This window comes from Pelodiscus sinensis, chromosome 2, assembly GCF_049634645.1.
Source record: "Pelodiscus sinensis isolate JC-2024 chromosome 2, ASM4963464v1, whole genome shotgun sequence".
Classification (NCBI taxonomy): Eukaryota; Metazoa; Chordata; order Testudines; family Trionychidae; genus Pelodiscus; species Pelodiscus sinensis.
The window spans coordinates 69778949-69803929 of NC_134712.1; the positions used below are offsets into that span (position 1 = coordinate 69778949).

At 43.8% G+C, this 24981-nt stretch overlaps 1 protein-coding gene across 1 annotated transcript in view; it reads left to right on the forward strand.

Moving 5' to 3' along the window:
* The first annotated feature begins 373 nt into the window (after positions 1–373).
* PRKDC (protein kinase, DNA-activated, catalytic subunit) overlaps positions 374–24981 on the forward strand; it is a 195881-nt gene continuing 171273 nt past the window's right edge. The window contains exons 1-14 of the mRNA XM_006112163.3: positions 374–632; positions 5770–5846; positions 5961–6053; positions 7965–8039; positions 9569–9677; positions 15167–15279; positions 15733–15832; positions 17367–17422; positions 17507–17537; positions 20178–20335; positions 20580–20726; positions 21980–22144; positions 23474–23642; positions 24902–24951. Of these exons, the coding sequence (XP_006112225.2) occupies positions 464–632; positions 5770–5846; positions 5961–6053; positions 7965–8039; positions 9569–9677; positions 15167–15279; positions 15733–15832; positions 17367–17422; positions 17507–17537; positions 20178–20335; positions 20580–20726; positions 21980–22144; positions 23474–23642; positions 24902–24951 (1512 nt within the window). The 5' untranslated portion in view covers positions 374–463. The remainder of the gene's footprint in view (positions 633–5769; positions 5847–5960; positions 6054–7964; positions 8040–9568; positions 9678–15166; positions 15280–15732; positions 15833–17366; positions 17423–17506; positions 17538–20177; positions 20336–20579; positions 20727–21979; positions 22145–23473; positions 23643–24901; positions 24952–24981) is intronic.

Genomic DNA, 24981 nt, shown 5'->3' on the forward strand with positions numbered 1-24981 from the left:
CCACTATTTGATCTGAGGAAGTGGGTCTGGCCCACGAAAGCTCATCATCTAATAAACCATCTTGTTAGTCTTTAAAGTGCTACATTGTCCTGCATTTTGCTTCAGCTACACCAGACTAGCACGGCTACATTTCTATCATTTACACGACTCTGAGTTGTGCATCTGAGGAAGTAACATTGGATGAAACTAGTTTCGACCTTAGTGTTCGGAGGCGGGGCAACGGATACCCCCAGTCCCGCCCTTTCGCGCCTACCTTCTCAAACGAACCAATCAGCCTCCTTGTTGTGGCGCCTAATTGGCTCTGTCTGGGCAAAGTACTCCCCCAGTGAGTGTTATTGGTTCCGCCCAACGAAGCTCCAGCCCGGGGAAGCTGCTCTAACCCCCTTGTGCCGGCAGAAGTGGTTTAGTCCTGCACGGGTGACAGGCCCTGCCGGGGCTGCTCGTGGCTCGCGCTGTGGGCGTTATGGCTGCGGCTGTGCCCGTGGGCGGGGGCGGGGGCATTCAGGGCTCCCTGCACCAGCTACTGTGCGCGCTGGAGGACCCGGACCCCGCTACCGCCGCCCTGCGCGGCTACAACCTCATCCGCAGCCTGGGGGAGGCGTGCGTGACCAGCACCGGGCAGGGCATCCGCGGTAACGAGCGGGCGCGGGGCCTGGTGGGGCGGGCTCTCAGGCGCCCCGCCCGCCACTTGTCCCCGCCGGGAAGGGGTTCGTGGCAATGACCCCACGGGCCGCCGAGTCACTGTGCCCGGGGCTGGCGCGGCCACGTGGGCCGGAGAAGTGGGGGGAGCCCCAGTCTCAGCTCTTGGGTTGTCCTCGGCCCAGTAGCTGCGTGTGCCAGCAGCTCCCCCGTCAGCAGGCCAATGGACCTGGTACGATGCCCTCTCCGGGGCTGGCTGTGGCGGGCTAGGCTGTGCCAAGGCTGACCGTGCCCGACCTATCCATTGTAGCCCACCGTAGAGCAGTGTGCTCGCTGGACCGTGCCTCTGGAGCCTCCGAGGTCTTGGCAAACTGATAATCTAGCTCAAGGGAGCGTTGTGATTTGTGCTTTTTTTTTTTTTTTATAAATCTTCCCTTCCTTGTCTTGACATTATGCTATGTAAGACTGTCTAAAACTATTCTGTGCAGTGCTACCAGCCACAGTTTTTTCTAATGGGTCAGGGAAGCTCTACCCCTGTTAAGTGTTAACCATTGGCTGGAGAGCCTCACCTCACTGAATCAGGGAACTTCTATCCTATTGAACCCTAACCCTAGTCGCAGGAGGTCTGTGATGTTTAACCCAGATCAAGGACTTTTACCTTTTTGAAACCTGGTCCTGGCATGGAGACTGTGCACCCTATTGAACCCTACCAGTTATTTGGGGGATAATGACCCCAACACTAGCATTGGGAACCCTGATCCTAACCCAGGAACACAGTCTAGTGAAACCTAACCTTACCCGAGCGAGTGCACTACACTACCCTTTTAAACCCTAATCATATCTGGGGAGTCCTTGAAAGATTAACCTGTCTTGGGATTCTTTAGCCTACTGGACCTTAACCCTATTTTGGGAGCCCTTGTCTGTTGTCTAGCTTTACCTCTAGGCCTGCTTGGATTTCAGCACTGTCAAGGCTTGGAGCCATGCTTCCAACCCTCCTAGGCCTCCAGGTGATGCCTGTGCTCTGAGGCTGGGGCAGGGCCCCCACTGCCTGTCCTCCAGGGCTGGGGGCTGCTTTCCCTATGCTCCCGCCAGGGCCAGGGAAGGCCAGGGCCATACACTGTCTGTTTCCTGCCCCCGTCCTGTTCCCTGGATGGGGAATGATGGGGCTGTGTGCTGTCTGCCCTTCTCCCCAGGAAGGCTGTGGCTGTACACCAGCTGCTGGGGCAGGAGTGGCCTGCTGCTACAGAGGGGAGGGGTGGTTCCCACAGGGTCCTGAGCAGAGGGCTTGCTTTCTCCAATGCTAGATTTACCCACTGCCCATGCTCAGGGTTTCTTAAAAAGTCAAGACCACCCAACTCACTAAACCATGCCATCCTTCCTTCAGTGCTGCTGCTGCTAGTGATGGGTGTGCTGCTGCCTTCAGAGCTGTGCAGCTGGCCAGCCACCAATGCCCTTCAACCATCCAGCTCTGAAAGCATCCTGGAACTAAGGGTGGCAGTAATGTTACATTTTGCCTCTATAGACTTACAAGCTACTTTTTGGCCAGGATCTCTAGTTTGAGAAATGCTGGCCATGTTCATTGAATTCTAACCATAGCTGTGGGAGAGTTTTGTTTAGAAAGCTGTGTCCTTTTGAATCTTAAGCCTACCCTCTTAAACCCTGAACCCTAACCTGATCCAGGGTAGAACACTAAACCTTGCATTTGAAGCCCTTGCAGCCCCAGCTCTATCTCTACCCTCAAGACTTAAATTTAGCTGGAGCTGTGTGGAGTGGTGCTCTGGTAAATATTTTCAAACCCACAGACAGAAGCCCAACCCCTGGTGCTTCACACGTAGCAGAAGCCCAGAGGCTTTGGAAGATATTCGGAGAATTTAAGCCTTGCTTACCCTAGTGAGCCCTAGCGTATAGCATCCTAACTGTAGACCTGGTAGCTATACTCTTCTGAAACCTAACCCAGGCTAAGGAAGGCATAGCTTACTTATCTGTTGCCCCAGGAGACATTCCATTTTTAGCTTTAACCTTAGCCCGGGGAGCCCTAACCTATTTAATCCTAACTTGGGGAGTTGTATTCTACTGAACCAGGCATGATCATGAGCATTAGCAGCTGCAGTCAAGTAGTACCCTACAGAGCCCCTCCCTATTAAATCCTAAACCTAAGCTGGGAAGTCCTTGCAGCTTAAAATGAATCCTTACACTGGGGATCTCTAGCCTGTTAAACCCTGTCTCTGCTCTTCAGATACCTAGCCTATTGAAGCCAAACCCTGCCCTTCAGCTCCACTCCGGTCCCTTCCCTGGGGTGACCTGCCCTACTGAATCCTCAGCTTAGTCTAAAAAGCCCTGTTGAAACCTCACAATATCTTGGATGTTTCTAGTTTTTGATCCCTGAGTCTAGCCTGAGACCTGTGCGCTAATAAACAGTAACCTCAGCCCTTCTAACCTTAGCCTATGGAACCCTAACTTTCCCAGGGGGAGCTCCACCCTATTAATGTCTAACCCTATCTCGGGGAGCTCTACCCTGTTGACCACTTGCCCTGAAAGTTGTAACACATTGAATTTTAACCTTGGGAGCTCTAGTGTACTGGACCCTAACTCTAGCCCAGGAGCTTTTACACCCCTAGCCCTGTCTCTGCACTTGGCTCTAAGAAATTGAGCCCTAGCATTAGTCCATAGAATCCCTGCTTATTGAGCCTAAATGGGGGAACTCTAGCTTCTTGAACCCCATGCTGGAGAGTTGTAGCCTTTTGAGCTCCAACGCAGTCTCGGGGAACTCTATCCTATTAAATAGTAAGGCTATGTCTACACTCACGGCTTCTTGCTCAAGTAATATGCAAATGAGGCTAAGCGTGGAATATCGCCGAGCCTCATTTGCATACCTAATGAGCCACCATTTTTTTCAGAAGAGGCTCTTGTGCAAGAAGGAGAGTCTACACTGCCCCTTCTTGCGCAAGAAAAACCCTCTTGCGCAATGCCGTTACACCTATTACTTTTCAGGAAGAATGGCGTTGCACAAGAGGCTTTTTCTTGCGCAAGAAGGGGCAGTGTAGATGCTCCTTCTTGCGCAAGAGCCTCTTCTGAAAAAAATGGTGGCTCATTAGCTATACTGGCCCAAAAGTCTATATCTGTCCTTGGGGGACACATCCTTTGTAACACTGTCCTTAGATCAGGGAAGTCTTCTTACCCAAAGCCTTTCCCTAGCCTGGGGATGCCTACTCTTACTCATGCAAAATGTACCTGGAGAGTTCTAATGTCTCCAGGCCTGATCCCGATAACCTGAGCCTTGTCCTTGGTAACTAAACTTAATCTGGTGAACTTTCCAGCTCCAGGTTTCACCATGACCAGATGTAATATGTTGAGACTTCTTAAAAGGCCAGTTTGTGTTATTCTTACATTGTGAAATACTTTATGTAGTAATTTGGGTTCACAGACTGTACCCATGGAGAAAAGTACTACTCTTGTGTCAGGATGCCAGATTCTGACCCTAAAATTGTGCCCCAACTGCTGCATTTGCAAATGGCAGTGTTGCTGCAGGTGTTAGAAACTTGCAGCTTCACTTCCTCTGTTGAGTATTCATGCTTCTCAAGTCACTCTGCTGTTTACTGAGGATCCTGTTTATTACACTCTGAACTGTTAAGTGGAAGTTTTAAGCAGCTTGATTTAGCTAATTCCTGTTTTTTTTAAACAACAGCTGATAGGTTTAGAAATTAAATCAATTAGTTGTTTGCAGTATTATTATAGGCATGTTGCTCTCAGAAATTAAGAGAAAAAACGGATGAAATAATGGGATTTATTGGACCAACTTCTGTTGGTGCAAGAGACAAGCTTTTGAAGGACGTGAAGTTCTTCAAGAAATATATTAGTGGTGTGTGTATTCAGAAAAAATGAAAGGGAATACTTATTTCACCCAGCATATAACTATATGTGAATCCATGGCATTCACTACCATAAGGGACTATAGGATTAAATTCTGTATTTGGATTTTTTAAAGGGCAGAAAAATTCTAGGATTAATATTTCACTGTGGCAGAGGCTTAATGTTTTTCTGAAGCATTGGATGTTGTCCACCATTAGAAGTGGGATAGGGGACTTTGCTGGATCATTGGTCTGATCTGGCATGTAAAATACTATGTTCCTATCCAGACTCTTCATGGTTTTACTGGGTGAAAAAAATCAAAATATGCTGATGTGTGCTTTTTGATCCTGTCTACACTGATATTTGAAATCATGTTAGCACCTTTATGGCAAGAAGTTTATTTAAACATACATTTGGATAGGAGCTAAAACAATTTCAAATGTTAGTATAGATAATGTCTTAGTCTAGGACAGTGGTCTCCAACCTTTTTACACCCAAGATCACTTTTTAAATGACAGACCAAGCCAAGATCTACCGCCCCGTCCCTTCCTTGAAGCCCCACCCTCTCTATTCTCCTCTTTTCCATCACTTGCTATCCCCAATCCTTATACTGCTACTTTAAAAAAAAAATTCCCACCATTCCTCGCAGCTCCTCGCCTGTGCTGTTGCTCGGTGAGTAGCTGCTCCTCAAATGAGGAAATCTAATGTAAATGTACAGTGCAGGTGCACAGTTCAGAGAGGGCTCAGGAGCTACTCTTAGAGCCTCCGAGATCTACCGGTAGATCGCGATCTACTGGTTGGTGACCACGGGTCTAGGATGACCACTCTTCATACTCATTGATAATACATAATTGACAGGTTACCCTTTAGGGTCATTGCAGACCTCATGTTGCTATATTGGTTCTGGCCTCAGGATTGCAGAGTAAAAATGGTGTAAAGCCCCTTTTCTCTCATCCCTGATTCTGTGCCAAGCAGTGTTGTACTGAACCTGAGGTTTGAGCATATATATGTGTACTGAAAATTTTATCAATAGAATTTAGGGTTCAATCCTGTAGCCCTAATTCCCATGACTAGCCCTTTTGGCTTCAGTGAGAATATTTATGTGAGTTAGGACTAAAATCATATCCTTTTTTAGCACTGAAAATAATTAGTTGTACTTTAAAAGTGGATGTCCTGAATAATGCCCAGTATTCTCTACATAATCAGATTCTAGCCATTGTTTGGAAATAGATTTTAAATAACAAAGCAACTAGTTTGATTCTTTGCTTGCTCTTTCTTCAGCATTGCAAACTTCCCTGGTATTTTCCAAAGAAAATGGATTACTTGTGTTTGTCCGCAAGTCTCTCAGCATTGAGGAAGTAAGTTGATAAACTTAGTGTTTTTGGTATGTTTTTTAAAGAATTGCAGTATTTTTCCTCTGATAAGTGAAAGTATACAGGCTTTCATTTCTAAAATGCAACTTTGTTTTTCAGTTTCGAGAGTGCAGGGAAGAAGCTTTAAAATTTCTATGTATCTTTCTGGAAAAGATTGGTCAGCAAGTTCATCCTTATGCTCATGATATTAAGGTAAGTGAAGTAAAACTTATTTTAAAAAATCTGTCAAATACTGTTCTCCAGTCTCTTTAATTTAAACACGAAAGCTGAAAGATACACAAAAATGACTGATACCAGCATCATGACCTTCCTGTAGGCAATTCATCCTTTCCCACCCAATGTTTCTAAGAGAGCTGAAATGGAAGAGCAATATTGGTTTATATGTTAATGCACTGGTATCATTTAAAATGTTAGTATAGTTTTGTAGTGTTTGTTAAAGTACCTTAGAGCTAGCAGGGTTAGAATATATTTTGCTCTCCCATAAAAAATGGAAGTTGCTGGGTTTGGATTTTTTTATAATGTTGCACCAGTGAAATATTTGATTTAAAAGAATACAGTACTTTGAATCTTTCTGCATCAGTTTGTAGTGACTTTTTAAAAGGCTTGTTTTTCAGACAAGCTGACCACCTGTAGTACCATTTGAAGTCCATGGGAACTGTGAATACTCATCAGTTTTTAAAATGTGTCTCTTAAGGGTATGTTACAGTGCAGTTAAAAACCCCATGGCTCGTCTGGGCTAGCTGATTCTGATGTGGATGGCTCAGGCTAAAGGGCTGCTAATAGCGTTGTAGACATTCAAGGTGTGTAGCTGGAGCGGAGCACAGATTTTAGGACCGTATAAGAAGGGAGGGTCCTGAATATCTACACCACCATTAAATAGTACCTTTGCCATGTGAGCCTAAGTACACCAGTATGGACCAGCCACGATGTCTAATTGCATTGTAGACCTACTCTAAGGCTATGTCTACACTTGCGGCTTCTTGCGCAAGAACATCTTGTGCAAGTGTTGTGCAAGAACTCTTGTGCAAGAAAACGTCCACACTGCCGTGTGCGAGATGTGCTTTTGCGCAAGAGCGCCCATGGCAGTGTGGACGCTTTCTTGCGCAAGAAAGCTCTGATGGCCATTTTAGCCATAGGGCTTTCTTGTGCAAGAAATCCCTGCTGAGCATCCATACTGCCCTCTTGCACAAGAGCTCCCATGCAAGAGGGCTTACACCTGTCAAAAAAGAGCGTAGCTTTTGCGCAAGGAGCCCCCTCGTACCACGCCGTACTGTAAATTTACTTGCGCAAGAGCAGGCGGGCAGTGTGGACGCTCTGCAGATTCTTGCGCAAGAACAGCTGTACTTGCGCAGGAAGCCGTGAGTGTAGACATAGCCCATGAGTCTAAGCTGCTCAGTAGTATCCATTTAATTGGAGATGTACGTTTATGCCATTGTGCTTTTTGAGCTCATGGTAACAGCCTCCTGCCTAAAAGGAATGGGGACTTGTGGTAGACGGCTTGTTGCATGAGGTCTTTTACCGTAGAATTTGCTTCTCTCTAGGTTTATCCGAACTTGAATTTGCTAACTCTAGGACACACTGCAAAGCCAGTCTTTTTCTTTATTTCTGTTGGGTTGCTTGAGAGATATGTGGGTTAGTATTGCTGTTTTCTGGGTGAATATCATGGATGTAAAAAAAACACACAAAAACAAAATCAGAATTCTATCATTTATCTGATTAAATGTTTTAGAAGATGTAAATGTAAGGAGGGAAGGGTTCTGGAGGAGTGTCCCCCCCCCCCCCCAACCCCGATCTCTTGGGTGCTGCCCCTCACTGTAGGCTCTGGCACTAGCAGGATCCTGGCAGCTGAGTTTAACTCTTAACAGTAACCGACAAGCATCAGCTTATTGGTTAAACTCTGACCTCCCTAGTGAATATGTATTCTAGTCTTCATTGGCTTTATGTGAAAAGCTGTTTTTTTCCACTTGGGTTTTGTATATTTTAAATGTTGTAAAATACCTAAAATCATTGGGAAAATGTGCTTTAAAGAAATATCTAAAAATTTAAATATTTTTTTTAAAATTTCACCCTGTTAATAATTATGGTTTTTTTTTTCTAACTTAGCAAACTTGTATTAGCGTTTACACAAAAGAAAAGGCTGCAAAATGTAAAATCCCAGCTCTGGAGCTCCTCATTAAGGTAAAACATACTTTCATTGTTTCTCAGCCTAGAGACTTTGAGTTTATGCTGCTGTTGAATTTGATAGCCAAAGTCTACCATTACAAGGGAGATTTGGTGGTTTAATTCTGTAGGAAGAATTCTATCATTCTAAAGAGACTGGGACTTTTCAGTTTAGAAAAGAGGAGACTGAGGGGGGATATGATAGAGGTCTATAAAATCATGAGTGGTGTGAAGAGGGCTGATAAAGAAAAGTTATTTATTAGTTCCCATAATAGAAGAACTAGAGGACACCAAATGAAATTAATGGGTAGCAGGTTTAAAACTAATAAAAGAAAGTTCTTCTTCACACAGCGTGTTGTCAACCTGTGGAACTCCTTGCCAGAGGAGGCGGTGAAGGCTAGGACTATAATAGAGTTTAAAGAGAAGCTGGATAAATTCATGGAGGTTAGGTCCATAAAAGGCTATTAGCCAGGGGATAAAATGGTGTCCTTGGCCTCTGTTTGTCAGAGGCTGGAGAGGGATGGCAGGAGACAAATCGGTTGATCATTGTCTTCGGTCCACCCTCTCTGGGGTACCTGGTGCTGGCCACTGTCGGTAGACAGGATACTGGGCTAGATGGACCTTTGGTCTGACCCAGTACGGCCGTTCTTATGTTCTTATGTTCTTAAGAGTATTAAAAAAGTATTTCTCTGCCCACAAATTAGTCTGAATTTTCTTTGACTAAGATGCTTAATTGAGTTGCCATCCCTTCGTTTGTGTTGGAAGTCATTCTGAATTTTGAGGGTCATCAGAGTGTATCTTTATTCCCAATTTAATTGCTGTTGTTTAAAGCAACACTGTGAACCTAAAAATCACACTTCTGTTTGAAAATATTTATCTTTTACAGATAACCATTTAGGTACTGTAACTGAAAGATACTGGAAGAACAATGTGTGGGAACATCTCATTGGGAGAGGGAGGGGTCCCTCAGGCAGCGGGCTGGGGGATTGCGTCAGGGCAGAGGACCTGGAGGTAAATAAGGGCACATGGGGGTCAGAGGAGGAGGCAGAGGAGACACTGGAGAGGAATGGAGGATGGAGGAGAAGTGAGGAGGAACCAAAAGGAGGCACAGAGGAGAAAGAGATGGGGGAAGGAGACTGCAGGGGGGAAGAGTGTTGAGGATCGCAAACAACTTGAAGGAATCCCAGGAGGGCAAGGAGTCTGGTGAGAAGGGGGAGGAAGCGACCCTGGGGCGGGGGAGTCACACAAATTCATTTAGCGTTTTAGGGGGTTGTGGTATCACAAAGTTTGAGAACCCCTGGCATAAGGAAAAAACAACAAAACCAATATTTATTTTATAGAAATGATAGCTTGTTTTTAACTACTTTACACTATCAGAAAACATGCCAACCGCTTTTAACTTAGTCTGCTAAACCAGCTGGACTACTCGTGCTTAAAGTTAGATTGAAGTATCTTCTTGGCTTGTGGGCCTTATTTACCTTGATCTAACTGGGAAAAAATAAAGCAATTGTTTTTCTAATTTGTGGGTATCTTGTATATATTTCCAGTTGCTTCAAAATTTACGATCTTCCTTTTTGATGGAAGAACTGAAAGTTGGAGAGATCTTTAACAAATTTTATGGGGAACTTGCTGCAAGAAGTAAAGTGCCTGACACGGGTGAGCCTTAGCTTTTCTTAACAATATTTTCATTTGTTTGATTTACTTTCTTTTAGTATAATAGAGCCTCAGAGTTATGAACTGAGTGGTCAGTCACATGTTGGGAATGTGAATGTTTGACCGGTTAACCTGTAAGCCTCACCCTTAATGGGTTAAGCTTACCAGGTAAGGTTAAACAGTGGAGGCTGGACCTACTCCCCACCTACTGCAGGCAGGGGGCTGCTTCTGCCCCATCAAGGCCTTGTTACGGATGGAACTGCTCCAGCCAGGCTGGATCAGTCTCTATCCACAGTAGGCCTGGGTACCCCGCAAGCAGGGGCTGTTCTGGTCAGAGCAACCCCTGCCTGCAGGACATCTTGGCCCACCACAGACAGGTGCTACTCTGGCATCCTGCCTGGAGGAGCCTCTATCTGTGTCAGGATTGATCACTGCGCAGGCACGAGCTGCTCCAGCCTGCGGCGGTGGGGGCTGCTCCAGACCAGTAGCAGGTGAGGGGGCTGCTCCAGCCAGGCTGGAGTTACCTCCATCCCTGCCCACCCTCCTCCTGAGCACTGGTCCTGCCTGCCTCCCGCCCCGGGGCTGGGGGGAAGAAGAACATGTAACCAGTAAAAATTCCAGTGGTTACAAGTTTACACAAATACATGATAGTTAACATCCCTACATCCCACTGACATCAGTGAGATGTTCCCACACAGAACTCATGACAGGAGTCTTAGGCTATATTTATAATAATGTTACATTATTTTTAAACTTTCACTGCTGCTTTCAACTCTTTGATTAGGGACTTAGAGTATAAAGGTGTTCAGCACCTTGCTTTCTCAAGTCCTATTGATTCTAGTCTGAGTTGAGGGTGTGTGACATCTCAGAGGATTGAGCCCTATAGTTTAGTATTAAAATCTGTCACTGCCTTGAATAAATTGAATAAATTAATCTTCACCATGAGATCTGGTAATTAATTTCAAATCAAAACATGGAAGTATATGTATCTATGAAAGCACTGTTTTACTCTTTTTCATTTGCCAGTCATTGTGCCAAGATATCAGTAGCCTTAACTGCCTAGATAAGTGGGTGCACAGTAAAGTTCCCTCTAAGCTGCATGGCTGCACAGCTGCCTAATAAACCCCATGCAGGAACTCAGGGGTGCCACAAACAGAGCTGCCGCAGCCTCGAGAGAGGCTGGCACTTCTCCAGCTGCAGCAGGGAACTAGTGCAGCTGGGGGAAAGGAGTTTCTGGCTGCAGCAGGGAGCTGCTGCACTAGAGGGAGAGATGCCGTCTCAAAGTTCTCCTCCCGGCCCCCTCACCGTCCTCAATCCCCAACAACACAGACCTGCTGTATCCGGGAGAGAGGCATCCCTCTCCCAGCCTAGCCCAGTCTCACTAGAGCTGCCATAGCCAGCAGAGAGGACTTGGGAGAGCCCTCTCTCCTGGGGAGCCTGTACCCAAAATTCCACATCCTCCACCCCATCCCAGATCCCACGCTCTGAACTACAGCTTTCATCCATGCACCGTAACCCTCTGCCCCCCCAGCTCTGAGCCTCTTCCCAAACCTCTCATCCCTACTCATACCTTAGAGCCTGCATTCCCATCCTCCCTAACCCTGAGTCCTCTCCCACTTTCCAAACCCCTCAGCTCCACCCCTGCCACAAATTATCCATGTGCAGAATGAATTTTAATATGTACATCAATATGGAGGTGATGTGTCACACATCATCTCTATATTGATGCATATAGCGAAATTCATTCTGTACATGAACATGAAAGGGAACATTAGTGGAAAGACACGGATTTTATAGTACTAGTTACTAACCACTTGTACCTCTTTAATTGATCAACCCTGGGAAACAGGGTATGTTGAATTAAAGATTTTGCTGGTACAGGGAGGGTGATATGGATCTTGGCAGGTGGGGGTAGGATGATTACCTGGCAACCTGCTCCTGGGGGCACATGTGGCTCCATGTCTCTTGTTGCTCCTAGGCACCACTCCTGGCTGTTATTGATGTGCCTGGGAAAAGCCTCATGGGAAGTTTGTTACCATGCTGCCATTCCCCCAGATAGGGGCATGAGCAGTGGCAGCTGTAGTAAGATGAGGGCCTGAAACAAAAGTCCATGTAGTGTCACAAGGGAGTGCTGTGATCTGGTTGATCAAACTGTATCACACTACCCATTTGGTTCAGCATTCACAGAACAAAAGAGTCTTTCACAGTATCTTAAACATACCTCTAACAAGTTTTATTGCAGGCAATTCAGGAGCAATTTTAAAAGCACTATATGTATATGTATATTTAGTACTAAGCAATTAAAACAACATTAAAAGACATCACAAGCATTAAAAGCAATATTTAAATGGAATAATTAACAATCTACATCTAAGCCTAAACCCAATTTAGCAGCCTAATTCTTAATTCAATTGAATACACTCACTCACTCACTCACCCTCTGGGGCTGGCCAGACCCCAGGTAATGTTGGTTAATTTGATTGAGGCGCAAGTCTGATATGTACATCACCCCAATATGCCGAATTGATGGACTCCAACTTGTGGGGAAAAATGGTGTGGTATATATCCCCTCGGCAGGGGACAGTCCAGTGAGATGCCATCCACTGGTTACTCACAGTCCAGGTGGGATGATGTCCGTTAGTGATACCCCCTTCTTCTTACTGGTGTGTCCACGACTGATCCAGAAATATCCAGTTTTTGCACCGCTTGTCTCACCATGAGTGAGAAACAATGGTCTGTTCTTGGTTAGATTCTTCCCTTGTTACTTTTCCTTATCTGGCAATGCTGGGAACGCTGCCTCCGCATGCATACACAGTTCTTTTATCTCATGCAGTTCTCTTTCTTAAAGTTGTAAACAAGTCCATAATCCTCCGGAGTTTTTTCCTGGACCAAACAAGTCCATAATCCTCTCTTCAGCTCACTTGCTATGGATTCACTCATACCGACCATTCACACTGCCCATGATTCGTGACAGTACACCAGATTGGTTTGACGCACTTTGAGGCCTAGCTAACAAAGGACAAAACTTGAATAATACAAAGCAAAGCTAAGCTGTGAGCAAGAGGCAGACCACTGCTCCCAGAACTTGGCACGAACAGGGCTGAGAATGCAAAACACTAATTTGTAATAGGCCCAGGTGTGGAACGGTAATTGGTTCTGGTCATACGTTGAAAGCGCATTCTAAAAGATGGTACCACTAGCTCATTCAAAAGATCTCGGTACCCAAGCTGGGTATCTCCCGACAGATACTGGCTCAGGTTCAGGAAAGGGTCTAAAATGATATCATGATGGATAGAGATGTTCTAAGGGTGATGGATGGTATTTAAGTAGCATCAGGGGGTATGTCTACACTTGCACCCTAGTTCGAACTAGGGATGCAAATGTAGGCATTCGAAATAGTCAATGAAGCAGGGATTTAAATATCCCACGCTTCATTAGCATGATCTCACTGGCACATTACTCCGATCAACAGCTGTTTCTAAAGTGAAAGTGCACGCCAAATCCCTTGGTTTGAACTAACGTTACTCCTCATATCCAGAGGGTGGTAACCTGACAGTGTCAGGAGTGATGTGTAACTTGTTTGTATCTGTATATAAAGTGGTGTCTTGGAGAGGCAGTCTTTGTCTGGCCTAGGGGGCAGTGGGACCTCCCATTGACTGTTAGCCCATTGTTAGGGGGTACATATGCATTGTGGTTCAATAGAGTCTACTGATAACTATTACAATACTGATAACTATTACAATACTTTGTTTAACAATAAACCTGGTCAGGTGCCTTCAATTCTTGTCAGATTTGTGGTCTTTGGGATCTCTCTGAGTCTGCTATGCTTACTATTTTCGCAAGTCAACATGGCACACATGATTGAGCACCCACGCATGCAGCTGACTGGTTGTTGTTATTGACAGAGCAGATCTGTCAGGACATGATGCTAGTAAATCCTGATTACTACACCAGCACACACAGCCTCTTCTTCCTCCATACCACGCGTGTTCCTGGATTAGGGACACCTTGTCAGCCGACGGTCAGGGCTGTGTGTGTGCGTGTACGCGTGCACGTGTGCGTGCTGAGAAAAGGTTTAATGTCCGTGACTTTACTGCTAGGACCGGGATCCCGTCGCAGAGGGCAGCCAACAGGCTGACAGACGCCCCTGTTTATAGGAAGAGCTTATTACACCTCAGATTTTAGCTGCTAGGATACAGGATCCCTTTGCAGCGGGCAGTCTAGGGAAGACTGAGAGATGCCCCAACGGATCTGTCACCTGGGAGTGACACGATCCAAACGCCCAAGCTCTTCCTATACCTGTCCCTTATGACCGGCTGAAGTTCTTTTAAATTGTGCTTGGTTCTGTTACAGCAACTGAAGGAGTCAGGTTAAAGCTTAAACAGTTACAGGTTTATTAAAAAGACATAAAAGCATATGGTTACAATGGCTATTGCTCTATTTCTTAACTGCTAGCAAATACAGATCTTATGGTTACAATGGCTATTGCTCTATTTCTTAACTGCTAGCAAATATAAATCTTAAAAATGGTTACAAAGAAAATAAAGATAGAAAATAGAAATAATGGTACTAAGTGACAGCTTAATCTTTAAAGAGCTCTAAGTCTATGTGTACACTTAAGACAAAGGACCACATCCAGGTACAATTTTTACCCCTTTCTGTGACTCGCGACTCCAGCGGGTCAAGCCAGGGTCGGTCTCTCAATTCCTAGGAAAGATGAATACGAGGTGGGCGTCCCCTTGGAACCTCGGGAGGTCAATCACCTAACCCGACCAGCAGATAGATGGTAGATTGACACTCAGAGTAAATGTGCTGCTGGACCCATCTTTATACCTCTGGGGGCCTGTATCCTCTTTCTTATCTAAGATGCTGAATTGTACTGGTCCGTTTTGTGGCGCCAGTTCTTACAAGCAAGTTTCAAGTTAATTTACACTTGCAAGAGAGAGAACTAAATTGTGAGTACTAGACCTTTTTTTACTGGGTGAGAGATTCCTTCCCCCGTGGACGGCTGTGTGTTCGTATCAATATGGGATTAAGTCAAGGGCACTCCTCAGCAGCCTCTTGGTCAGCAATTGGCATATCTCTGTTTACAGCCATTCACGATCACACAGCCTGGGCCTTCTGCTCTGTGCGCCCTGTATGCTCCAGGCAAGCAAAAATGGATGTTACAGGGGGGTTCCTGTCTGGCTACACACCTAGAGCAGTGTTTCTTAAACTTTTTAAGACCGAGGAACACCAAACAATTTTTTTTTTTATGAGGAACACCAAGGATTTTTTTGTTGAGCAAAAAAAAAGCCTGCCCCTTTAAGGGTGGCCATTTTTAATTCTGTTGTTCTCTGTGGCACACCTCCGACTGCCTCGTGGCACACTGGTGTGCTGCGGAACACAGTTTAAGAAACACTGACCTAGAGCATGGAGGTTCAAGTGTGCCGTGTCATATGGCACAGCAATCTCAAAGTAAGTGATACACATATTGATGTTATTTTTTTTAGTACTGGAAAAATTATATGAACTCCTTGGAGTCTTGGGAGAAGTCCAACCTAGTGACATGGTTGACAACTCTGAAAAATTATTCAGAGCTTTCTTGGGAGAGCTCAAAACACAGGTATGATTGGAAACTCTTATAAACTCTGTTAATCAGTTTTTTCTGTTTTTTATGTTGAATTACCATTCATGCCAAGATTGCTGGATACTTCATGTAACCAGATAGTTGTAAATCATAGTTGAACAATTTTAGTCTTTAATAGCTTCCAAGTGTTGTTTTGCTCTGGTTATAGGGTCTTTGGGTTGGTTACAGGTGGAGGGAGGACCTATTGGGAATTGGCTGAGTACAGTAATGTGGGGAGTGGAATGGGAAGAGTGTGATCATCATCAGCCATGGTGCCCTAAGTAGGGAATGTAATGTCCATTAGAGGTCAGTTTTTTATTTGGACTTTAATAAGCTGCAGAACTTGATTGCATTCTTTGGTTCAGAAGGTTGACATCTCAAATGTGCCTTAGCAATGTTTCTTACACTTCTAACTTGAGCATAATATTTTCTTAAAACTTTTATTTTCAGATGAAGTCAGCAACAAGAGAGCCCAAACTACCAGTAGTAGCAGGGTGCTTGAAAGGATTGACTGCACTTATGTATAATTTTACTAAATCCATGGATGAAGGTGAAGTACTTTTTTATATTAAAAAAAAAGACATTTTAATGTTGTATACCCGACAAGGGGCATCTATTCATTTGGTCTCAAGAGTCACACTGTTTTATAGATGACAATAGATGCAAGCAGTTGTGCAGTCTGAGTGATATTCCCACCATTGGCAGAAGTCTTGTTCGTGTAAAGCTCTTCATGACCCAAAATCTCTGGGTGCTTTAGCAGATGAGAGAGTATGGTCAGAGTGACTGAGTAGTAGAGATGTGAATGGTTAACCGGCAAGCCTTCTGGTTAACTGATAGAGGCTGCTCCAACCTTGCGGGATCTGCCGTGGGCAAGGGGTTGCTCCAGCTTGGCCAGAGCAGGCCCCCCTTCATTGGTTAACCAGTTAAACATTGTTTAACCAGTTAATCAGGTAAATGGGATTTTACATCCCTACTGCATAAGGTGAGAAGCTGAAGTGATCTTTATCCAGGAGTGCCTGGGCAGCTGTACAACTCCAAGTGAAAGTTTGAACATTCTTCTTCATAATTATATACAAGCACACTTAAATTAGCATACCCATGTTGTTTAGAAAGTAATTTTTCAGCAAGTCATACAAAGCAGTATATTTAAAACAAAGAAGTATATTAGTAGCATCCTCGGAGAGTAGGGATGTCAATGTGTAGACAACTGCATGATTAACCGATAAACTTAGGCTTATCGGTTAATCCTATCGACTACATGCATTCCCCCTGCCTCTGTATCCGAGGCGGTAAGAGAGAGGAGGCAGGAGCTGATGCCCTAGGGGAGCTGGCTTTTAAGCCAGCACCCCACAAGCACCGGATCCACCTGCTCCAGCCCATCGTGTTGCTGCCTCTGATAGGGGGATGAGTGGGCCAGGTGAGAGTTGATATGAGCAAGGAGCCGGCTTTTAAACTGGCTCTCCGCACATGCTGACTTTGTGGACCCACCTGCCTCCTACAGAGGGGGGAGGCAGGCAGGAACCGCCTCTCTCCTCCCCCCCGCCCTGTGCTGCTGCCTCTATTGTGCCTGGGCTCACTGTGGACAGAGGCTGCTCCTCAGCATCAGCTCCTGTCCACAGAGGGTCAGAGCTTCCCGTGGATGGAGGCTGCTCCAGCATCCCATGGAACAGCCTCTGTTTGTGGCAAGCCTCGGCTGCAAGCCTGGGCCCTGCTGTTGCTAGAGAGGCGGCAGAGTGGAGTGGCAGAGGGTCCCTGGGAATGGGGCTAGGAGAGTAATGTCCGTGGGGACTATTGAACAGTTGTGTAACCACTAAAATTTGATGTGGTTACATGACTATTCAATAACATCCCTATCAGGGAGTGTTTGGATTCTTTTTAAGAATGTGATATTTTGAAAACCTTTAAATTAGTCCTATGGGAATTCTGCAATTGTTGCATTTGAAGCCATAATAAAACTGCAGAATTCCCCCAGAAATGTTTAAATATTGTATCTTTACATCCATAACAAGATAATTTTATCTTGCTGTTCTGTGTCTGTCTCAGAAGTGCCTTTAGTGAAATGTTGAATTATTGTTATCCTACAGATCCCCACACTTCAAAGGAGATTTTTGATTTTGCTGTGCAGGCAATCAGTCCGCAGGTAGAATGTTTGAGTGTGTTCATTCTTTTACCAAAGTTATTTCTAAAGAGCAAGTTATGAATGGTGAACCTTTTGTTTTTACAGGTTGACCTAAAGCGATATGCAGTACCTCTAGGTAAGAATTTTTCATATAGCTGTTTGCAATGCAGTGGATACTATGGAATTTAGATTGTGTGTAATAGAGTAGTCGACTAACTGCATGAATTCTTAGCTGTTAGTTGACAATTCTGTAGTCCCTGGCGGTGGGGGCGGCAGCCAGTGCAATCTGGCCCCACCCCCAAGGAGCCTCCTATCGCCCTGCACTGCTGCCTCTGTATCAGATGCAGCAGCATGGGGTGGCAGGCAGAAGCTGGCCCATGAGGGAAGTCAGTTTAAAAACCAGCTCTCTTTATGGACCGACTGCTTGCTTTCCTTCTGCTCTGTTGACTCTGATACAGAGGCAGCAGCATGGGGTGGCAGCAGCCCCTGTCCGCAGAGAGTCTGAGCTCCCTGCGAACAGAGGCTGTTGCAGGGGAGAGGGGAGAGGAGCCTGCTGCGAAGCACCCTCTCTCTGCAGCAGCTGAGCTGGCCACAGACAAAGGTTGCTCTGGCAGCAGCCTCTGCCTGTGGCGAGCCAGGGCCCACTGAGGGCAGCGGCTGCTTTGTGACACCCTCCCCTACCCCACTCCCCACTGCTTCTGATAGAGGTAGCAGCGCAGTGGGTGAGGCAGGTGGCACCGCGGAACTGGTGTTGGGGGGAACTGGCTTTTAAACTGAGCCCCCCCAAACACCGATTCCTGCTCTCCCTCTCCTCTCCCTTACTGCCTCTGTTACATAGGCAGCAAAGAGGAAGGAATGCAAGTAGTCCAGAAGAGTAACTGATAAGTCTAGGCTTATCGGTTAATTGTCTACTTGTTCACATCCCTAATGGATGCCTAGCATATCTTGGAGGGAGAAGACATGTTTCCTCTTCTGCTTATTCCATTCAAAGAATACAGCATGTTCTGCATTCCAGGCTAGAAGAGTGGTATGTGTATTCGTGATCTAAAGAGTTAAAAATTGAGTAGCTGGTTGCGAAAAGTAAGTTCTAATACTCAGCAACAACACTGCTTCCAACATTTAACTTAGTGGCTTTCTCTGTCTAATGTGACAACTTTTCAATGCCACATACAGTCAGTTCCAAAATTTTAGGGAACATTCTGGACATCTGTACATACCCAGGATAAAATCCAGATTAACGAGTATCTGTGTCATGCCTGCCCTCTAATCTGGGCTTTCTTTACAATGCTTTCCTGCTGTAGCCTCTTCTTTGGATTGCTTATAAACAGCCTTTAGATAATTTGCTACCCCAAATAGTTTCCCAGACACTTCAGTTAATCACATTGGATTACTTGATGATTCTGTTTAAATGCAAATGAAGCAGAGCTCATATTCCTTTATTTGAAATAGACCTGCTTGCCAACTTCTGCTGTGGTTTGGAAAGTGTGTTAATACTATTATAGAGTGAAATATGACTTGACACAGAATATTGTCACACATTTTATCAGGATAATATCGCCCAGCAAATTGAGTTTTTAGATACCATCTCTCAAGGAGTATTTTATACCAAAACTGTTACAATAGGTGTAACTGTTACAATAGGTGTAACACCTTACAATAGGTGCGTAAGGTGTAGACACAGACCATAGATTTCTGGGGGAAAGTCTAGGACTGTGAGGGCATGTTGGGGTCACCTGCAATATAATCAGTGCTGATAAGTGAATTGCATGCTGCAAGCTGTCTGTCTGTACTCCAGATTAGACGCTACAGCAACAAAACAGAGGATATCCCCAATTTAGAGGGCAATGGTGATACAGCTACTCATTAGTCCAACTTGTACCCTGAATACATTCTCAACATCAGTGGAAAGAACTCTCTCAATTTTTGGTGAAAATTAGAAAAACTGAAAGGGGAAAATGAGAGATTTTTGGAGTCCAAGCATCAGGTTAGCTGAGCCTTCCATATAACAACATTCCCATCTTAGCTCTGCCTATCCTCCCATTGCAGTTCAAAAATGCTGGGGAGAAGGGGACAGTGGGGGCCATACAGAGCCTCTGGCATTGGAAAAAGTGGGAAATGAGGATCAGATAGAGCCCCTACCGTGGGGAGTGATGGGATATGGAGAGCCCCGACATGTTGGAGAGTGGGTCATGAAATCCCTAAGTGTGGGAGAATGAGAGACCTTGGCATGGATGATATAGGGAGGAATGGGAGATCCTGGTATAGAGAGCAAAGGAGGGAATTAGGGGGCACACAATTCTGGGTAGAGAGAGACCATAGTATGGGTGGAGATATGGGGCCCCTGGACTTGGGGGAGATCGGGTAAAATTGGTATGGAGTGAGGGAGGAGGTGACAAGATTTGTAGGGAATCCCTGAAGTAGTGGAGAATGGAAAGTAGCATACAGGAAGCAAAGAGGGGGAATGGAAAGATATAAAGAGCCTTTGAAGGGGCAGCACTTTCACCTTTAAAGTGTAGCAACAACCCTGGGGCTGTTGCTGTACTTCAAAGGCAGAGAAGCCCTTATCGACTTATCAAATAGTTGATCAAATTGCATCAACTATTTGATTAGCCAATTAATCTAAATTTAACATCCCTAGTTCTAATAATCAGAAATACCATTTAGTCAAGATATATTTGACACTTCCTATTGGCCTGATGTACACTTCTAGAAAATAGTTGTCAAAAGCTGGAATAGAAATTTGAATTTTATTGATAATTGTGGTTTTGAATTACAGCTGGTTTACACTTGCTCAGCATGCATGCTGCTCAGTTTGGCACCGCCCTTCTGGACAACTATAACTCACTGTTCAAAGTACTGTCTAAGTGGTGTGGCCATACAAATGCAGAGCTGAAGAAAGCCGGTCATTCAGCCTTAGATTCATTCCTTAGACAGGTACTACTAATTTACATAACTCTAAGTCTTCATCAGAGAGCTACATTTCTCAAACACTAGTAGAATATGGGGAATGTTCATATACATATATATATATTAATGCGTAGTGGCCCTACATAAATAATAAATGATTTCTTATCAGAAAAGGTGGTATAGATTTGTATTTAGGTTGTCTTTTACTTTAATTTCACCTTGATTATTTTCTAGTTTTGGAAAATCCATAATTGTTTGTGTAAATCTGCAGATTTCTCTAATGGTGGCTAAAGATGCAGAAATGCACAAGAGCAAGTTGCAGTTCTTCATGGAGCAGTTCTATGGTATCATCAGAAAAATGGATGCAAGCAATAAGGAGTTGTCCATTGCCATTCGTGGATATGGGCTTTTTGCTGCGGTATGACAAGCTTACTCTGACAAAACAGCATATTAGATAGGTTTTTTAGGATAGGTTTTTTATTAGGATTAAGAAGCCATTCATTTTACATGTTGTCTGTCATGCAGGGAATGTTCCCCTCACTCTGTCCCATCATTTCTGAATTAAGATATATAAAAGAAATAAACTACAAACTCTTGTCTGTTTCTCTCTGGTCTGGCAACATCCATGATCTGCCATGATTTTAGTTAGCCAGATGTCCACTTATCATGGGTGTAGCCAAATTTCCTGCAGACTGATAAAGTTTGTTTATAGCCAACAGTCCTGGCTCTCAGTATTCTGTGCTGTTATTTAGCTCTAATTTACTCCCCAAATGTCTTCTAAGAGCCCAGTAAGCAGTGGAAGTGTTGGTAATGCTGATAGACAATACTGACCTCCAGTGGTTTGGCAAATTCTCTGATTCAGCACTGGTCAGCTCCTGAGAGACTAGAGAGGTTCAACCTGTATATAGGGCAGACTTCTGCATTTTGGCTTAAAATAATCGCTCAGTGAACTCCTACTAAATTCACTTGGAAGACTTGCCAGATTGGGCCTTAGAACATTATAACTCTTTGTTAGTCTGACACATTAATTCAACTTAGACTTATCTTGTTCTGATTGGACATGAAATCTACAGTCTTGGCAGCTATTAGAAATTGGAGTTGCTGCATCTATGGAGTGAAAATAAGACCTTTGTACCGTTATATAATTTTCCTTCCTCTATCTTAACTGGGAGCGTTTGACATAATTTACTCTGGAGTCCCAACAGCGATTCTCCTGGGTTATGAGTAGCATGTTGCTTCTGCCTTTCCCATGGAGCTAAGAGCCACTGGCTCTACAATCATCTCAGCCTATCTCAGTTTGGAAGTAATAACTGGAATCCCCTTTAATGTTCCCAACTTACCTTACAAAGCAGTTGAAGTGAAATGTAAGATGAGGGTATAGCATGTTGTTCCCAAGCTAAATTCTTAGCTTCTCAGGTTGGTTTGGAAAAGTATTGTAACTGAAAGGTCGCAATCAGATATTAATACAATTGCAATAAATTGTAATGCAAGGTCATTTTATTTATTAGCTCTTTAATTTTTCCATGTTGTTCAAAAGTTTTCAACTGTATTATGAGATTCCTATAAAGTTTTAAAAGTAATTTTTATCTGTGATTTGTTTTAAATTATTGTAGTATTCTTATGCTTAACTTAATGCTAATTGAAGTGATACTTTACTTTCTCTCATTAAAGCCTTGTAAAGCAATAAATTCTAAGGATGTTGACTTCATGTATGTTGAGCTCCTTCAGCGCTGTAAACAAATGTATCTCACTGAGGCAGAGACAGCAGAAGAACATATATATCAGCTACCCAGTTTTCTTCAGTCCATTGCAAGTGTTATATTCCACATAGATACGGTAAGTGGAATATTTACTTTTAGAGCCATATATGGATCTGTTAAGACTATATTGAACTACAGCAGAAGAGATTCCAGTTTGGCATTTCATAGTGATTCTTGCTTCTTAGCAAATACTCCTAGGGGATGGGGTAAGTTAGCGTGGTATCAAGAGAATCCTAATGAAAAGTCTGTTGAATAAAGAGAAGGATAACACTGAGACTAGACAAAATGATAAATACTATGACAATTAGTGCATTATAACAACACTTTTTTACGTTTCTTTTTAAATTAAGGTTATTTTGTGTAGGGTTTTTTTTTTTAGTTTGTGCATTCTATAACACTTTGTATACCGTGAGTTTCACCTTTTCCTCTGAATACCTAATCAGTTTGTCTTGTTTCAGTCATCTTTCATACATTGGAAAGAGAAATATTTCTCCAGCAATACAGCAGACCTTTGTATCAGCTGTTTGTATTAGCTTACTATCTTTATCTGCTCCACACTGATAAGTCTAACAGTTAAATTGCCACACTGAAAAGGGTAAATGAGTCTGTGGTAGGAATGTTAAATTTAGTTTAATCAATTAATTGATTAGTCAACAAGCAGGGGAGAGTCACATGGGGTTAGTTAACCCAGCTGCGGCTCTGCCTTTTAAATGTATTAAGAGCCGGCAGGAGCTGAAGCGCAGTGGAGGAGGACCCAGCGCGAGGCAGGACAGTGATTGTTGGCTTGCGCTGGGTCCTTCTGCTGTGCTTCAGCCTTTTAAATATATTAAGAGCCAGTAGGGTCCGCCCCGCTTGCTGCCTCTGATAGACTAGTCGCTTATATCCCTACTTTGTGGACTTCTTTGTGTTTCTGGAGGGTGTGTTTCCTGATCACCGGCCATGGGTTGTGAGTATGAAGAGCAAGAAGAACCTGTACTTGATTGTCCTGGATTGAAATGCATAAAAACAGATTGAATTTCTGATTTTGTGATTGCTTTAGTGTAAATGAAGCTTATACATGATAATAACAACAATAATAATAACAACAATAATAATAAAATAGAATTGTTTCTGGTAACACTTGCTTTCACTAAGAAACAGCTTTTCTGTTCATTAGGACATAATATGTCTCCAGGAAGCCTTCACTAACTCATAACTGACTGTCTTAATGTTTTCAATTCTGGCTATATACAGAGGCTTGCTAAGTCAGAAGAGAATACAGTAGACAATTGTGGAACATTTATCTCCTTTTATATTTTTTTTGAGAATTGTTTATTTGAGAAGATTTGCATAATTTCCTGAGTGTTAGTGAGTTAGAATCATTGCTTTTACAGGACACTATTTTTTCTGCTCTCATTTTATCTAGATCCCTGAAGTGTACACTCCAGTTCTCGAACATCTAATTGTGGTGCAAATAGATAGTTTTCCACAATACAGTGTAAAAATGCAGTCAGCCTGTTGCAAGTCCATAGTAAAGGTTTTCCTAGCTCTGGCAGGAAAGGGACCAGTTCTCTGGAGTTTCATCAGCACGGTGGGTGAGTATGTGTTACTGACTCCTGGCTTCTCCATTCTGCAATGATAAATCAGTTGAAAGATAAGTTTGTGGAATATTGATCTAAGATGATCTTAACAGTAATGGCCATTTTGGGAGAAACCTGAGGACTTCCACACTCCAATCCAGGAGAGCTTTTGGGGTGCTGATTATGTTACACTTGAGCATCTACCAGTGTGCTCTACCAGCTCATCTTATAAATTAGTACAGGTTGAGCCTCTGTAAAGCGGGATTCTCTGGCCCAGCAACATCTGTGGTCTGGAAGGACCATGGATGCTGCAGGACCAGAGAGTCCCAGTGGAGGGCTGGTGACTGAGTTTGCCCTGGTGGGACCAGGAAGCGGGAGGAACCAGCGTCAGTGGGGCTGTTGGAGGGGGGCAAAACGGAGGAGATGGTGGGGAGGCCGGTGGCTGGTCCAGGGCTGGGTGAAGGGTGGTAGCAGGGAGGTCAATATGACCTCGCCTGGTCTGGCAAAATCCCTTATCTGGGACCAGTCAGGTCCTAAGGGTGTTGGACCAGGGATGTCAAACCTGTAGCAGCCTTGTATGGGAACATAACAATGATTTACACAAAAGGGGAAATGAAACAGTAGTGTCTTGAAAATACAGAAATAGCTGTTACTGCTCTTGTTCAGGTGCATTAGGATGAGGGGGATTCTTCCAACAAAAATAAAGTCAGTTTTCTATTTGCATAATTCTCTATGTTAAAAGAAATGTGTATACCTGATTGGCCTGAGAGCAGTGTTGTGGTTGATGCTATTGTAGACTCTACTATAAATGAATGAAAATGAATTATTTACTTTAGGGAACATATTAATGTATAAAATAAAGTTCTAAATCTGTGATGTTGAGATGCAATCCTGTGAACAGAACAGTACCTCACAATATTTATAGAGATAAGATTTTCCAGCAGTCCCTAATTTTGTATTAGTTTTAATGCTTGTTGCTTATTACTTTGGATTTTTAAAAAATGTATGTGTAGTAACTTATCCCATGATGTACTGAGTACCCACACTATCATGCTCTAATACAAGTCTTGACTCTATGCTCTATGAAGTTGAGTCCACTTCCAGCTGTGCTTGCCAGTTGATCAACTTCCTCTCCCCTCCTTTTTAAAGCCCAAATTTTATTAGAATGCCAGAAAAAGTTAATCTTAATGAACTGGAAAATGTACAGCCTTCTTCTAATGAACCATTTAGATGATGTACCTTTGAAAACTGTTCAGATAATTTTTTTCTTTCAGTGCATCAGGGGTTAGTCAGAGTCTGTTCCAAGCCAATCACCTTTTCAAAGGTAAGCCAATTGTTGAGAATTGTCACTGAA